Genomic DNA, 15936 nt, shown 5'->3' on the forward strand with positions numbered 1-15936 from the left:
TATTTAGTACGGTCTTGTGAAGAAAAGAGTGTGGAGAACTCATCAACAATTACATTTGAAGCACTGCACACTCAGTGCTACTGCATGACCTTTGACCAATACAGACAAAACCAGATAACTACATAAATCAATAGCTAGCTTGTAATTTCATAATTATCAGCCTTTATGGGTAGCTAGCTAGCTACCAATTCTTCATCAGTTCGCCTGTGGTCTATGCAAACTACAGTGGATATTTTAGGCAGTTAAACATGCCATAATTAACACAGTACGTATGTATTAATGTATCAGGATAAAATGTTATAGTCAGGCAACATACTTGTTATGTCTTGTGGGTTTCATAACCACGTCTTTATAACAATTCAATAATAATGAGACAAGAATTCAGTTCAACCATTTATCTCAAACGTGTTTATCTCAACATACCACAACTCCCATGATGCTCTGAGGCACAACCCCAATACACAAAATCTCCTCCACTCCTTTTTAAATTGTCCCCATTATGAACAACAGTCCTGAAAAGGTGACTGTGAGCCCCTAGGTGACGACTTCTGGGACAGGATGTCACCCGGTAACAGTTCTGGACCACTCACAGTACTCAACAGTAACTTATCTGTGTGTCTTTTCCAGATGAAGTCCTCTGAAGTCTGGACAGTGTGGGACACAGGACCAGTCTGAGCAATGACTGTAGCAGGATCCCACTTTGGTCTGTTGAGCTAGTACCTAGACAGTTTCTCCAGGATTGAAAGCTCTGTCCTTTTAAAATATATATATTTAACTTTTATTTAATTAGGCAAGTCAGTTAAGAACAAATTCTTATCAACAATGACGGCCTACCCCGTCCAAACCCTAACGATGCTGGGCCAATTGTGCACCGCCCTATGGGACCACCAATCATGGCCAAATGTGATACCAGCCCAGGATTGAACCAGGGTCTGTAGTGACACCTCTAGCACTGAGATGCAGTGCCTTAGACCGCTGCACCACTCGGGAGCCCGCTCAGTTCACATTGTCACACTGTCTCCTTTGCGTTCAAAGGTTTGAGTAGATCGAAACTTGTGCGTAGCTCTCTCTTCATGAGTAGTGATACAGAAAAGGCCTTGGTGGTTGTGTGTGGCATGTTCCTGTGGGATAGCAGGAAGCTGTTCAAGCGTTTGTGCCGTGCCCCTTGACCCTGAGACGCTTTCAAGTCATGTTTCATGGTCTGTACAAACCTCGCCACCAGCCCGTTGGTTGATGGATGATACGGTGCAGACCTGATGTGCTGTACGGCATTCACCTGTAGGAACGAGGCCATTTCTTTGGACATTTCTGTGGTCCGTTGTTGTTAACGAGTTGGAGTGGCGATCCAAACCGACTAAACACTTCCACAAGCTTCTCAATGGTCTTCTCAGCAGTAGATCTCATGATGGCAACCACTGGCCACTTTCTATGAGCATCCACGACCACGAGAAACAAACTTTGACTGAACCTGCGAAGTTGACATGCATGCATTGCCTTGCCTCCTCCAGCCAATCCCATGGATGAAGAGCTGCAAGTTGAGGTACGTTGTGAACCTTTTAGCATGGGGAACATGTTTTTGCTTTCTCCTCAATGCATCCATCCAATCCAGACCACCAAAAGTAGCTTTGTGTGATTTCCTTCATGCAAAGAAACCCACAGTACCTCCCAGATGATATCTAGAACGCGAACACATTCTAACCGTTCTGATTGGTTCTAGAAGTTGATGGGTTGGGCCAGAGCTAGAACACACATGGTTAAAGCGGTTTTGAAAATGCATCATTGGCTTTGATACTCTGATTGGTTAGAAATTATCCAATCACAATCATTTTGACATGAGTGGTGTTATAGAAATGTTGACTTAGATGATGGCAGTCACACTGAAGCATGTAGCAAAACATAGAGCAGCGGAAGAAATCAGTTTGGGTCTTCAGGCAACAAATTAAGTGTGATATACAATGACATCGCAACACAAAAAACACATAAGTAGGAGGCAAAAATGGTTCCTACACAAGTAAAGAATGAAAGACATGCTATACAATTATGAGTGGTAATCAAATCTGTTATTTTTGTTTTTTTCCTCGCCTGGGGCCTGTTGCACAAAAGTAGAATTAAGACATCCGGGATAAATGACTCAGCTGAGCTCAATGAAGCCAAAACATGTGCGTCCAGGCTTAATTGGTTGCACAAAGACCAAGCCAGGATGAGCAGACACGGATTCATTAAGCCAGGTGAAACCAATCCTGGATAGGTGCGCGCTCACGGCTCACTCAAATAGACCCCGCCACAGATCACAGATTAACTGATTTACCATGGCAACTAGAGCCGCGTACTTTTCCCCGTCGGAAGCACAAATCCTCATGGAGGCATACGAGGAGGTAAAAGATATAATTAAGAAGAAAGGCAACACCGCTACAGTGATAAAGCAAAGAGAAAAAGCGTGGCAAAGTATTGCAGACCGCCTGAATGCGTAAGTAGTGCACAATTACACAGTCACCGCTCCGCTGAAACATCACAATTACAATTCAAATATTTAATTCACATCTCCAAAAATGCAGTTGTACTGTAATTATGAAACGGTTAAATTTTTAATTGAAATGCACTGCAGATATGAGTGAAATTGTGTAAAGTAACTCCATCACACTGTATAAAGCTATGATACATTTTTTGATATTTTTACTGAAAACAAGACAAAAATACCAAGTAATTTTTTGCAGTGTGACTCCATTAAATGTGTGTGTGTGTGTGTGTGTGTGTGTAGATGAAACATGAACGGGCCAAAACGGACATGGCAACAGGTCAAAATCAAATACAAGAACATTCTGCAGAATGGTATGGTCCCTGACTAATATTTAACAAAGCACAAGCATATATTGTACCCAGAAGGTGCCTGCTCACACATTGTCTGTACTGTTTTAGCAGTGAAAAAGAATACCCACAGACAAGGCACGGGTGGTGGGTCACCAAAGGCTGACCTTACCCCAGCAGAGGACATGGCCTTGGAGCTAAATAAAGGCAGGCCCGTCTTAGAGGGGATCCCTGGGGGGAAAGAGACGAGCATAGGTTCCTCCCAAGATGCCACCCACTTCATTCAAGGTATGTCCTTCCATCTCTACATGGGATACAACCACATTCATATTGAATCAATTTGGACTGTCTGACTTTGGTTTACCTATTGCCTTGCAGTGTCTGGCAGCACTGTTCCTGTTAGAGCCACCAGCACAAGCACCAGACGATGCTGATCCAGTGAGTACTCCATCAAAGGCATACTGTAGGCCTGGCATGTCTTGTCTACTAGCTTCAATATGAATCCGATTAAATGTGATAGGGTGAAGGCCCCAGTGCAGCAGCAACAGCACAGGAGACGATGATGAGGAGGAGACCATCTCTCTGGATTCCAGAAGGCATGAGGTATCATGTTAAGACTGTGAAAGTACTATTTACTCTACAATGGTGAGGAGTCCTCATCAAAATCAAAAAATCTAATTTCTTTTACAGGACCCAGATGCTATACAGTGGGAAAACCAGCCTGGCAACATAGTGCGTATTAATAAAAGGACACCACATCCTGCCAAATTCCAGCTGCGCTAATTGTATTGTGTTCACAGAGCTCACAAGCTATCAGAAAGTTGTATGGCAACCACCTCCGGCGCCAAATAGAACTGGCAGACATAGACATTCAGTACAAGAAGAAAAAGATGGAAAATCTTGCACTGGAGTCCGAAATAAAAAAGAGGACAATTAGGAAACTGGACCTTGAAATAAAAAAACTTGAGAGGGAGGTGAGATATGCCTTCAATGTACACTGTATGCTAACTGTAACACAAATGTATTAATCATTATTTTTCTTTCCTCCCCCAGCTCCAAGAAGATGACACAGCTCAAAATAAAAATTTGGTATATTCTCGTAAAGTCAAGTGAGCCATGACATATGAGCTCTTATTGTGAGCACACAGGACGGTGGCATCTTTCTAAGTTTTTTTTTATTTTCCCAGCAATCAGTACAACCAAGTCATCGTTATAAGGCATCGCCCTCTTTTGCCCACCCCCCCAGCACCAGGTGTGGCCACTAGCCTATATGAAGGCCCAAAATTGTGTGTTCCTTTCTGCTCTGACAATGGCATGCCCATTCGTGCGAGATGTGGTGGATGAAGAAGCACTTGTGCTGAGGAGAGCCTTCAGGCGAGAAAGGGTCTTCAGGGACCGGTTGGACCCACTGGCCTTCCCTGATGACCATCTATATGAAAGATACAGGTTTTCTGCAGATGGCATCAGGTATCTATGCAGACTACTGTGTCCCAGGATTAAGCACCGCACTGCACGGAGCCATGCACTGAGTGTGGAGCAAATGGTTTGTGTGGCCTTGCGCTTTTTTGCTAGTGGAGCCTTCCTGTACTCAGTGGGGGATGCAGAACAGCTGAACAAGGCCACAATTTGCCGCACAATAAGGAGTGTGTGTCTGGCTATCAAAGCATTAGCAGATGTCTTCATCTCCTTCCCTGGCCACAGAAGACTCTGTGACATCAAAGAGGAGTTCTATAGGATTGCAGGTAAGAGGATCTACAAATTACAGGACAACTGTTAACACATAGTAGGATACTCATTACTTTGTGTGACAGGTTTCCCCAATGTCATTGGTGCAGTGGACTGCACACACATAAGGATAAAAGCCCCCTCAGGTGCCCATGAGGCCGATTTTGTGAATAGGAAATCCTTTCACAGCATTAATGTTCAGGTGAACATAACTTTTTGATATTGTCCATTGACGAACACTCTGCATTGCCTGCATCCGTAATGGGTCAGCTGGTCAAACGACCTCCACTCATCACTGTCAAACGCTCCCTGAAACACTTCAGCGAGCAGGCCTTCCTAATTGACCTGGCCGGGGTATCCTGGAAGGATATTGATCTCATCCCGTCAGTAGAGGATGCCTGGTCATTTTTTTTAAATGCCTTCCTCACCATCTTGAATAAGCATGCCCCATTCAAGAAATTTAGAACCAGGAACAGATATAGCCCTTGGTTCTCTCCTGACCTGACTGCCCTTAACCAACAGAAAAACATCCTATGGCGTTCTGCATTAGCATCGAACAGCCCCCGTGATATGCAACTTTTCAGGGAAGCCAGAAACCAATATACACAGGCAGTTAGAACAGCCAAGGCTAGCTTTTTCAAGCAGAAATTTGCTTCCTGCAACACAAATTCAAAAAAGTTCTGGGACACCGTAAAGTCCATGGAGAATAAGAACACCTCCTCCCAGCTTCCAACCGCCCTGAAGATAGGAAACACTGTCACCACCGACAAATCCACTATAATTGAGAATTTCAATAAGCATTTTTCTACGGCTGGCCATGCTTTCCACCTGGCTACCCCTACCCGGGACAACAGCACTGCCCTCCCCTCTGCTACTCGCCCAAGCCTTCCCCATTTCTCTTTCTCCCAAATACAGTCAGCTGATGTTCTTAATGAGCTGCAAAATCTGGACCCTTACAAATCAGCCGGGCTAGATAATCTGGACCCTTTCTTTCTAAAACTATCTGCTGAAATTGTTGCCACCCCTATTACTAGCCTCTTCAACCTCTCTTTCGTGTCGTCTGAGATCCCCAAAGATTGGAAAGCAGCTGCGGTTATCCCCCTCTTCAAAGGGGGGGACACCCTTGACCCTAACTGCTACAGACCTATATCTATCCTACCCTGCCTTTCTAAGGTCTTCGAAAGCCAAGTCAACAAACAGATTACCGACCATTTCGAATCACACCACACCTTCTCCGCTATGCAATCTGGTTTCAGAGCTGGTCATGGGTGCACCTCAGCCACGCTCAAGGTCATAAACGATATCGTAACCGCCATCGATAGGAAACAATACTGTGCAGCCGTATTCATTGACCTGGCCAAGGCTTTTGACTCTGTCAATCACCACATCCTCATTGGCAGACTCGACAGCCTTGGTTTCTCTAATGATTGCCTCGCCTGGTTCACCAACTACTTCTCTGATAGAGTTCAGTGTGTCAAATCGGAGGGTCTGTTGTCCGGGCCTCTGGCAGTCTCTATGGGGGTGCCACAGGGTTCAATTCTTGGACCGACTCTCTTCTCTGTTTACATCAATGATGTCGCTCTTGCTGCTGGTGATTCTCTGATCCACCTCTACGCAGACGACACTATTCTGTATACTTCTGGCCCTTCTTTTGACACTGTGTTAACAACCCTCCAGGCGAGCTTCAATGCCATACAACTCTCCTTCCGTGGCCTCCAACTGCTCTTAAATACAAGTAAAACCAAATGCATGCTCTTCAACCGATCGCTGCCTGCTCCTGCCCGCCTGTCCAACATCACTACTTTGGACGGCTCTGACTTAGAATATGTGGACAACTACAAATACCTAGGTGTCTGGTTAGACTGTAAACTCTCCTTCCAGACCCACATCAAACATCTCCAATCCAAAGTCAAATCTAGAATTGGCTTCCTATTCCGCAACAAAGCATCCTTTACTCATGCTGCCAAACATACCCTTGTAAAACTGACCATCCTACCAATCCTCGACTTCGGTGATGTCATTTACAAAATAGCCTCCAAAACCCTACTCAATAAATTGGATGCAGTCTATCACAGTGCCATCCGTTTTGTCACCAAAGCCCCATATACTACCCACCACTGCGACCTGTACACTCTCGTTGGCTGGCCCTCGCTTCATACTCGTCGCCAAACCCATTGGTTCCAGGTCATCTACAAGACCCTGCTAGGTAAAGTCCCCCCTTATCTCAGCTCGCTGGTCACCATAGCAGCACCTACCCGTAGCACGCGCTCCAGCAGGTATATCTCTCTAGTCACCCCCAAAACCAATTCTTCCTTTGGACGCCTCTCCTTCCAGTTCTCTGCTGCCAATGACTGGAACGAACTACAAAAATCTCTGAAACTGGAAACACCTATCTCCCTCACTAGCTTTAAGCACCAGCTGTCAGAGCAGCTCATAGATTACTGCACCTGTACATAACCCATCTACAATTTAGCCCAAACAACTACCTCTTTACCTACTGTATTTATTTATTAATTTATTTTGCTCCTTTGCACCCCATTATTCTGTCTCTACTTTGCACTTTCTTCCAATGCAAACCAACCATTCCAGTGTTTTTTTTAGTTTTTATTTTACTTGCTGTGTTGTACTCACTTCGCCTCCATGGCCTTTTTATATTTTTATTTATTTATACATATATCTGTTTGCCTTCACCTCCCTTATCTCACCTCACTTGCTCACATTGTATATAGACTTATTTTTTTATCTTTTTCACTGTATTATTGACTATATGTTTGTTTTTACTCCATGTGTAACTATGTGTTGTTGTATGTGTCGAACTGCTTTGCTTTATCTTGGCCAGGTCGCAATTGTAAATGAGAACGTGTTCTCAATTTGCCTACCTGGTTAAATAAAGGTTAAATAAATAAATAAAAAAATTGCCAGTGATGTGCATTGATTGGTGTAATATTCCTCATCTTATGATTTCAGATGGTCTGCAATGCTGACTGTGTGATCAGCAATGTTGTGGCAAAATGGCCTGGCTCAGTCCATGACTCCAGAATCTTTCGGGCCTCTGAAATCTATCAGTGCCTATCACAAGGTAAGCCACACAACCCCTATTTATAACCATCATGGCTGTGTCAAGAATATCACTGTGTTTATGAGGTAGTAATGATGAGATTTTGTGTTGACAGGTGAATTCTCTGGTGTGTTGCTGGGAGACAGGGGGTATGGCTGCCAGCCTTTTCTCCTGACACCTTTCACAGACCCCCAGGAAGCACAGCAGGCCTACAACCATGCCCATGCCAGGACCAGGGCCAGAGTTGAAATGACCTTTGGCCTCCTGAAGGCACGCTTTCACTGCCTTCACAAATTAAGGGTCAGCCCTGTTAGGGCATGTGATATTACTGTGGCTTGTGCTGTCCTCCACAATGTGGCCTGCCTGAGGAAGGAGAGGGCCCCCAGAGTGCCACCAGCCATGGACTGGGACAATCCGTCAATCTTCCCTGATGACGACAGTGGTCGGCTGCTGAGGGACCAATATGTGTTGAATTATTTTAGTTAGTATGTGTGCTTTCAATTTTGGTTAAATATGTCCTGCGGTGGCAGAGGAATTTGGTTTTTTTTGGGTTCGTTTTTTTACGAATTTGGCCTCTTATGATGTTTGTGCGGTATACTGTGTGTAATACAAGGCTGCAGGGAGGCTACTGCATCCATTCATTTGTCTGTTCAGTTGATGTGTATGGATTTGTCCTGCATTTATTTTAGTGTGCAGACATGCAGGGTGTGTTATATACAGACCTTTGAATGTGTATGTATCATTTTGTATAATATGCTTGGATTCTGTGCTTTCCATCTTGTAGAGTCACTGACTTCAGTTTCGAAAGGAGCTGATGGTTTACCTGCTTTGTTTTGTCCTTATTCAATAAAGGAACATAATGTTACACATTGTGTTTTTATATTCATATGGAATGTGTATTTGTTTATATGACAGAGTACTAGGGCCACACTGAAGAAAAAGGATAAAGTCATAAATTTGAGGCTGGTTCTTTCTGCAGAAAAGCTACATTGTTTTTACAGTTTTGATACTTATGACAATGTGATACTTAATATTCTGGCACATCAGCATGTCTTTGTTTATGAAACCATACTGAAGTACAATTTCACGAAATGCCCCACATCTGTCATTTTAACAACTGTCCTCCTTTAAAACAACTGGTTACAATATTATTACTTGTGTTTTTTTCCCCTCTGTGGCCCTAATATTCTATCATTTTATATATAGCCTTATAGTCTATGGGAAACTGTAAATTATCTAATGATAGCAACATCATCTAAAAATTATTTTTTATCCAAAATCATTGAAATTAATGATCACAAACATTTAAATAATGACAGTGGGTCTAGTTATATGTGATAACAATGTATAGTGAGCAGTGAAATAACTATTGGTTTCCATTTGTGGTGACTGCTGACTGACATTAGGAATGAGATTAAATAGATCCTGGAATTTAGCCTGGTCTGGAGCAGGCTAGCTCCACAGAATAAATCTCCATGGTAATTTATACCATAACATATCCTCCTGCCCCCTATCCATCTTTAGTGCAACCGGATTACGGATCAATTGAGCCAGGATCACCAAGATATCCTGGCTTAATCCCTTATCCTAGTTTTGTGCAACAGGCCCCTGGTACGTTAGGTTATTTTTTGTGTAAATGTGCTTTCAGTCCCACTGGTAACCACCAGAGGAGGCTCATATCACATAGGTCTACATACGGATTTTGAGGTGATACTGTCATTGAATTTCCTCTTGTATTACCACCTGGAGCTGTGAATTTATACCGTTTGTTGTTTATAAGGAATTATGTTTGTGGTGGTAACACGTATGTTTTGGGCAGGGGATAGGCCTACGTATGGGAATTTGCTAAATCATTATAAAACGAATATAATTAAAATGAGGATAAAAGTATCCATTATTTCAAGTATTTAACTTGTTTTTGTGAAAGTTCGACGATATCATTCATTTATTGCGCGTCTTGCTTGTCTGTAAACAATGGCTCACTGCGGGAAGAAGCAATTGCGCTTCCACACAATAAGTTGCCCACTCCCAGATATGCCTAAAAAGAAGTCTGCCACTCAGTTTGAGCTTGTTCGTTGTAGTAACTGTTCCTCTGAACTCACCGTGCGCAAACCAAGCGGCTTGTCAGCTGTGGCGATCCTCAAAGACAACGAATGTACCATACGACAACTGACACAGTGCTGCTCGGTAAAGAATAGGAAGGGGCAGTAAAGTAAACGCACGTTTTTACAATAATTTGTCAAACAACTTGCATTTGGATTAGCTGGAGATAACGGTCGTCCATTTGGACGGAGAACAGACACTTTTCTCTCGTTAATAACGCCGGGGAGCTCAAATCGAGACTCCGTGACATCGTATCGCTTTACTTTTTAAAGGTAAGAATACAGTTTGATTTGAGTGCCTTTTAAACAAAAATGTACTTAAAGTTGTTTTTAGTGCCTAATAAACATTACAACCTAGAGGAGAAACAAATGCGACAATTCAGACTACGTTGAATGAAACAAATTACGGGCTAGAGTTTAAAATGGTACCTCATTCCATAGATTTTTAAGATGGGAAGGTGCAATAATGTATTGCGTTGTTGCAATACTTTAAAAGTTCCTATGTTGTCAAAAAACAAGTCCAAGTAAAATGTAATATCACTCAATACATCTTTATTTATCCATGAGCATTTTGTTAAATGTTTTTAACACTAACCCCTGCACCGAAGGAAGGCATCCTTGAAATAAAAAATGGTTTTGTGTATGGGTGTATTATATTGAATTGCTCAGTGGAGACAGTTGTCTGGTGTGATTATTCCACTTGGGGTCGTTGTTCAAATTGTCTAGGCATAGACCATCAAAACAAATGTTTTGTTTGTGTATTGTCTGACTATCATTTGGCAATTATCAGACAAACTATTGATGTACCACCACCACTTTTTGGCGTTATGCAAGTAAAGCTGCCAGCATGCCATTCTCCTTCTCCCACATGTAGGGATTGATGAGCTGAGGATCCAGCTGACACGGTTGGGCTCCACTCTCACCTGATATAGATACTGTAACTGGATGTGTTGTGTGGTTTTTCCAATACCATTTTCAGCTGCTGTCATAATCTTTTGGATACAGACGGACACATCCTCTTCCTAACTGTCTAAAGCTGTTGTTCCCCCTTTTGAAATTAGCTTACAACTTGCCATTGGCAAAATCAGTTGAATTTGTACATATCTGTATGTTTGCCTAGGTGTGATTCTGGAAAAGTTTGGTATTATCTTTTAACAGGGGTTACAATTATAGCTTAACAGTGGAAGTGTGTATTTTTTAAATAGCCACTCCCTTTCTTTTTCTTTCTACTGCAGGAAATTATTGTGTAATATTCAAACTTTATTCATACAATGGCCAACGTTCATAAAGGATCACATGCTATGTTTTCAGCTGTGATCAGGCTAGGAGAGGCTTTGTTTAAAATCCCCCCAAATCCTGTTTTGCACCTAATACACCCTATTGAGATGGTGCTTTCATTCTTCCCCCCCCCCCCAGTCGGTTTTCACTTTCCTACCTTGTGTAGGTAATCCAGAAGTGCAATAAACAAAACCAGATTTATATATATTTTTGTATACCAAAGGACAACCTTTTTCTAGGTGTATTGGCTGATCAGATGTAATTTGATTATGTTGGATTAGGGTTTTGATTATCCAGCATCTTACCCTAGCCCAGTAACATCATTACAGGAAGACTTTGTAGTAAAATGGCCATGGGCATGACCTTCGAGCGCTTACTCTTTCACTTGTTTTGCTGTTCAAAACCCAGACGGACATTCTTGAATAGCAGGCCATCTGCTAGTCCAAGTGCTTTTTCCATGAGCACAATATCACATTACCCTCAGATCACTTTGCAATAGAGTGGGGGATATGATTTGTTGGCAAGGGGGAATACAGTCTCATTCCCAGTAGTATGTCTTCAACACAATGTCTGGTAAAAGGCTTTTACATTTGTGTGGGTGGCTACCACCAACACCATCTTTGCTTCCGCTAAAAACCCTGCCATGTGATTGGTTGAGACTTGTGGGCTCACTTTCCTTGGCTGGCAAAGACACCACCGGGGATAGCTCTCAGATTTGGATTGCTGTGTGCTTTCGCTCATGTCTTAAAAATGTCTGACTATTTGGCCCAGAGGCCAATTTCAAGTTTTCAGGTAACAGGAATGAACATGCCGGCCTCCAGTCACCACTAGCCAGCCTCCTTCCGGTACCCTGCCCTGCACCTTAGAGACTGCTGCCCTATGTACGTAGTCATTGAACACTGGTCACTTTAATAATGTTTACATATTGTTCTACCCACTTCATATGTATATACTCTATTCTAATCAAGTCAGGCTCATCCTATATAACTACTGCTGTACACACCTGTCTGTTCATATACTGTCCATTCATACCATTATATAAATGTATTTTATATTTATATTCTGGACTATGACATTGCTCGTTCTGATATTTTTGGGATTTGTGTGTTGTTTTATACTGTTAGGTGTTACTGCACTGTGGGAGCTAGAAACATAAGCATTTCGCTGCACCTGTGACAACATCTGTAAAATATGTGTACGAGACATGCAATTTTGATTTGATAAGATCAAACGTTGAAGGCACTAGGACCTCTCAGACGGACAAAATAAAAAAACTTAATCAGCGGCTGCCGTTCAATCTTGCTTTGTGACTAATTTTTTTACAATCAATAGAAGGGAGGCTGTCATCTACAGGATAGATATACTTGATTGATAAGTGAAATGTTTAAAGGATACTTTGGGATTTTGACAGTGAGGCCTTTTATCTACTTCCACAGCCTCCAATGAACTCGTGGATACCACAAAAGTTAAAGTGTTAAGTTTCAATGTCACATACACATGTACAGTGAAATGTCTTTCTTGGAGACGCAAAGCCCAACAATGCAATAATCAATAACGATGTATTAATGGAAAACATAAAAACACGTGAAATAAGAGATACAGTAAGTAAGCATACCATATACAGGAAATTTTTAAAGTCAGTTCCAATACCATATTTACATGTGCAGGGATACTGGAGTGATGGAGGTAGATATGTATAGGGGTGAGGTGACTAGGCAACAGGATATAAGATAAACAAAGTAGCAGCAGCTTGCATGTGAGTGGGTGCAGGTGTGTAGAGTCAGTAAAAATGTATGTGCATATTATCTGTGAGTGAGAAAATGATGGAGTGAGCGTTTGTGTGAGTGTGTAGGGCTCTGTGAGTGTGAATAGAGACAGTGCAAATACTGAAATAAAAGGTCAAACTCTGTCCGTGTAGCTATTTTGTTAGCTTTTTATCAGTCGTATTGCTTGGGGTTCGAAGCTGTTCAAGAGCCTATTGGTGTCAGACTTGAAGCACCGGTACCTCTTGTTGTGCGTCTTTGACGATTTTCCGGGCCTTCTTTTCACACTGCCTGATATAGAGGTCCTGGATGGCAGTGAGCTTGGCCCCAGTCAAATACTGGGCTGTCTGCAGAACCCTCTGTAGTGCCATGCGATCCAGGGTGGTGCTATTGCAGTGATGCTATTGCAGTGATGCTATTGCAGTGATGCTATTGCAGTGATGCTATTGCAGTGATGCTATTGCAGTGATGCTATTGCAGTGATGCTATTGCAGTGATGCTATTGCAGTGATGCTATTGCAGTGATGCTATTGCAGTGATGCTATTGCAGTGATGCTATTGCAGTGATGCTATTGCAGTGATGCTATTGCAGTGATGCTATTGCAGTGATGCTATTGCAGTGATGCTATTGCAGTGATGCTATTGCAGTGATGCTATTGCAGTGATGCAGCTGGTCAATATGCTCTCAATGGTACAGCTGTAGAACCTTTTCTGGATTTAAGGGCCTATAACTAACTTTTTCAACCTCCTGAGGGGGAAGAGGCACTTTCGCGCCTTCATGAATGTGCGTGTCTGTTGGAACCATTTTAATTATTTTGTGATTTGGACACAGAGGAACTTGAAGCTGTCTACCTGCTCCACTGCCGACCTGTCAATGTGTATGTAGGCATGCCCCCCCCCCCCCCCCCCCCCGCACCCATTTCCTGTAGTCCCCAATCAGCTCCTTGGTCTTGCTGACGTTGAGGGAGGGTTTGTTGCTCCGGCACCACACTGTCAGGGCACTGGCCTCCTCCTTGTAGGGTGACTCATCGTCGCCGGTGATCAGGCCTACCACTCCTGTTGTCAGCAAACTTGATAATGGTGTTAGTCATGCGTGGCCACATGGTCATGAGTGAACAAGAAGTACAGGAGGGGACTAAGCACACACCCCCTGTGGGGCCCCTGTGATAAGGGTCAGCGTGGTGGAGGTGAGGTTGCCTACCCTCACCTCCTGGGGTCAGCACGTTAGAAAGTCCAGGATCCAGTTGCAGAGGGAGGTGTTCAGACCCAGAGTCTTAACCTTGGGGATGAGCTTGGAGGGGATAATGGTGTTTAACGCTGAGATGTAGGCAAGGAACAGCATTCTCACAGGTATTCCTCTTATTTAGGTGGGAGAGGGAAGTGTGGATAGCAATTAAGATTGCGTCATCGATTGATCTGTTGGGGCGGTATGCAAATTGGAGTGGATCTAGGGTGGCTCTGTTGTCAAAGCGTGCATAAAATGCATTGAGTTCGTCTTGTAGAGAGGCATCGTTGGGCAGATCATGGTTAGGGCTTCCTTTGTAATCCGCAATAGACTGTAGCCCCTGCCACGTGTTGGGCGTCGGAGCCTGTGTAATATGATGCCACCTTATTCCTATATTTTCCTTTTGCTCGTTTGATGATTCTGCGGAGGTCATAGCGGGCCTTCTTGTACTTATTCCTGTCTTCGGCCGTACAGTAGCATCAGGGTTGTCTGCGATAGCTCTGTGTTCAGTAGCCCTGCTCTTTAGTTTAGCGCCAACCTCTGTGTTAATCCAGGGCATTTGATTGGGGAAGAAGCGAACCCTCACCGTGGGTACAACGTCGTCGATGCATTTTCTAATGAAGCCTGTTGCTAACTAGTGCTAGCGCAATTGCGAACTATTGTGCGAACGTTTGCGAAACTACCTCTAACTTCCTTCATACTGAACACAGAGACAAATGGTAAACACAAGTTAGTCTGACTCTGGGAAGTATCCCTTTAATGATGTAGGCTAACCCTTTTGCTTTTCTCAACATGAGAACAAGCTGACCGAGGGATGAGTTGTTGGCACTTTTGAAACAGGATGCTTACTGTATGAGAAATGGGTTTCCCAGAGTGACAGTTGCAAACCAGTAGGTTCTGAGATAATAAAAAGTAACTGCTCACATGTAACATGAGCATTAATGGAATTTAGGGATTTTTTTCCGCTCTGGCCAGCTGGTCTAGCCGTTTCTCCTCATCCTACTCCGACTGGTCGTGTAGACCTGTATTCTAGGCCCCAGAGACATAGACTATTGACTATTGGATTGGTGGAGATCCCAAGCCACAGTCTCAGTTCAGCATGGAAAAGTGGATTGACACTTGTCTTCCTCTGAAGCAACAGTATATGTACCTAAAGTAATTATTCTCACAGTGGAACAAACACTAGCCTAGATGACAGAGACTTGACAATAGGGAGAGAGTGGGTCAAATAACTCCAAGCATATCTAGACAGAAGGACATCTTATAGTAATCTCCTTTCAAAATATATTTTCGAGTGATATGGGCATCTTGAGGTTGGGGGATGGTTGGAAGATCTGAGAGGTCAAGGATTGGAAGGAGGTATTTGGGGCGTCCACCCCATCAATCACTCTAGCAGCAGCTGCTCTTCCCTTATGATGCATTCTTGTGCTGCGGGGTGTGGTTTTATGATCTGCCGGGGTGTGGGAGGTTGACAAGGGGGCACCACTCTGGACATACTGCTCGGAACATCACTGTGAGGAAATGAAGGAATATTACAAAGGATTTACATGGTGAAAGTATATAAAGTATTTTAACTGTTTAAAACCACAATGTGACTATCATAGGTAACTATGACGAACATACTGTACATCCTGCTGTTTTGGTAATTACATCTTTCAGCCAGACCTGTAGCTTGATGCACTGCACAGGTTGAGTGTACTGTACAGTTGCCGTATGCAGATCTCAGAAGCTGCCGACTCGTTGACTGCTCTGCATTACATCACTAAGCCCACCCAGGATGGAATATTCATTAGCTAATGCTAACGCGTGTGAAAGCCCTGCATAGTTTCCCTTATTTTTTAGGTAAAAGTGTCTCTCTTTATGTCCTTATCTGCTTTCATGTCTCCCCTCTTTCTTGCAAGTCACTGTGGAGGTTGGACCACACGCCGGCTTCTGATCCTCCTCTGAGGCTGTGCCCATTTGATTTGGCTTCCTAATAAA

General features: G+C 43.3%; 2 protein-coding genes and 1 long non-coding RNA gene across 4 annotated transcripts in view; all 3 read left to right on the top strand.

The window, feature by feature from the left end:
• Positions 1-2088: 2088 nt before the first annotated feature.
• Positions 2089-4520, top strand: LOC129860483 (uncharacterized). Its single transcript, XR_008760384.1, has 7 exons — positions 2089-2829; positions 2917-3093; positions 3184-3243; positions 3326-3408; positions 3496-3537; positions 3606-3779; positions 3859-4520. It is a non-coding gene; the product is annotated as an uncharacterized LOC129860483 (long non-coding RNA).
• Positions 4521-7495: 2975 nt separating this feature from the next.
• LOC129860482 (putative nuclease HARBI1) lies at positions 7496-8453 on the top strand. Its single transcript, XM_055930893.1, has 2 exons — positions 7496-7609; positions 7704-8453. The coding sequence occupies exons 1-2, from the start codon at positions 7498-7500 to the stop codon at positions 8072-8074; spliced, it is 483 nt and encodes a 160-aa protein (XP_055786868.1). The 5' UTR covers positions 7496-7497; the 3' UTR covers positions 8075-8453.
• Positions 8454-9650: 1197 nt separating this feature from the next.
• The window catches only part of LOC129860484 (plexin-B1-like), a 55683-nt gene continuing 49397 nt past the window's right edge, over positions 9651-15936 (top strand). For both annotated transcript variants that reach the window (XM_055930894.1, XM_055930895.1), the window contains exon 1: positions 9651-11849. The gene's annotated coding sequence lies outside the window, so the exon portion shown is untranslated. The remainder of the gene's footprint in view (positions 11850-15936) is intronic.

This window comes from Salvelinus fontinalis, chromosome 8 (assembly GCF_029448725.1).
Source record: "Salvelinus fontinalis isolate EN_2023a chromosome 8, ASM2944872v1, whole genome shotgun sequence".
Classification (NCBI taxonomy): domain Eukaryota; kingdom Metazoa; phylum Chordata; class Actinopteri; order Salmoniformes; family Salmonidae; genus Salvelinus; species Salvelinus fontinalis.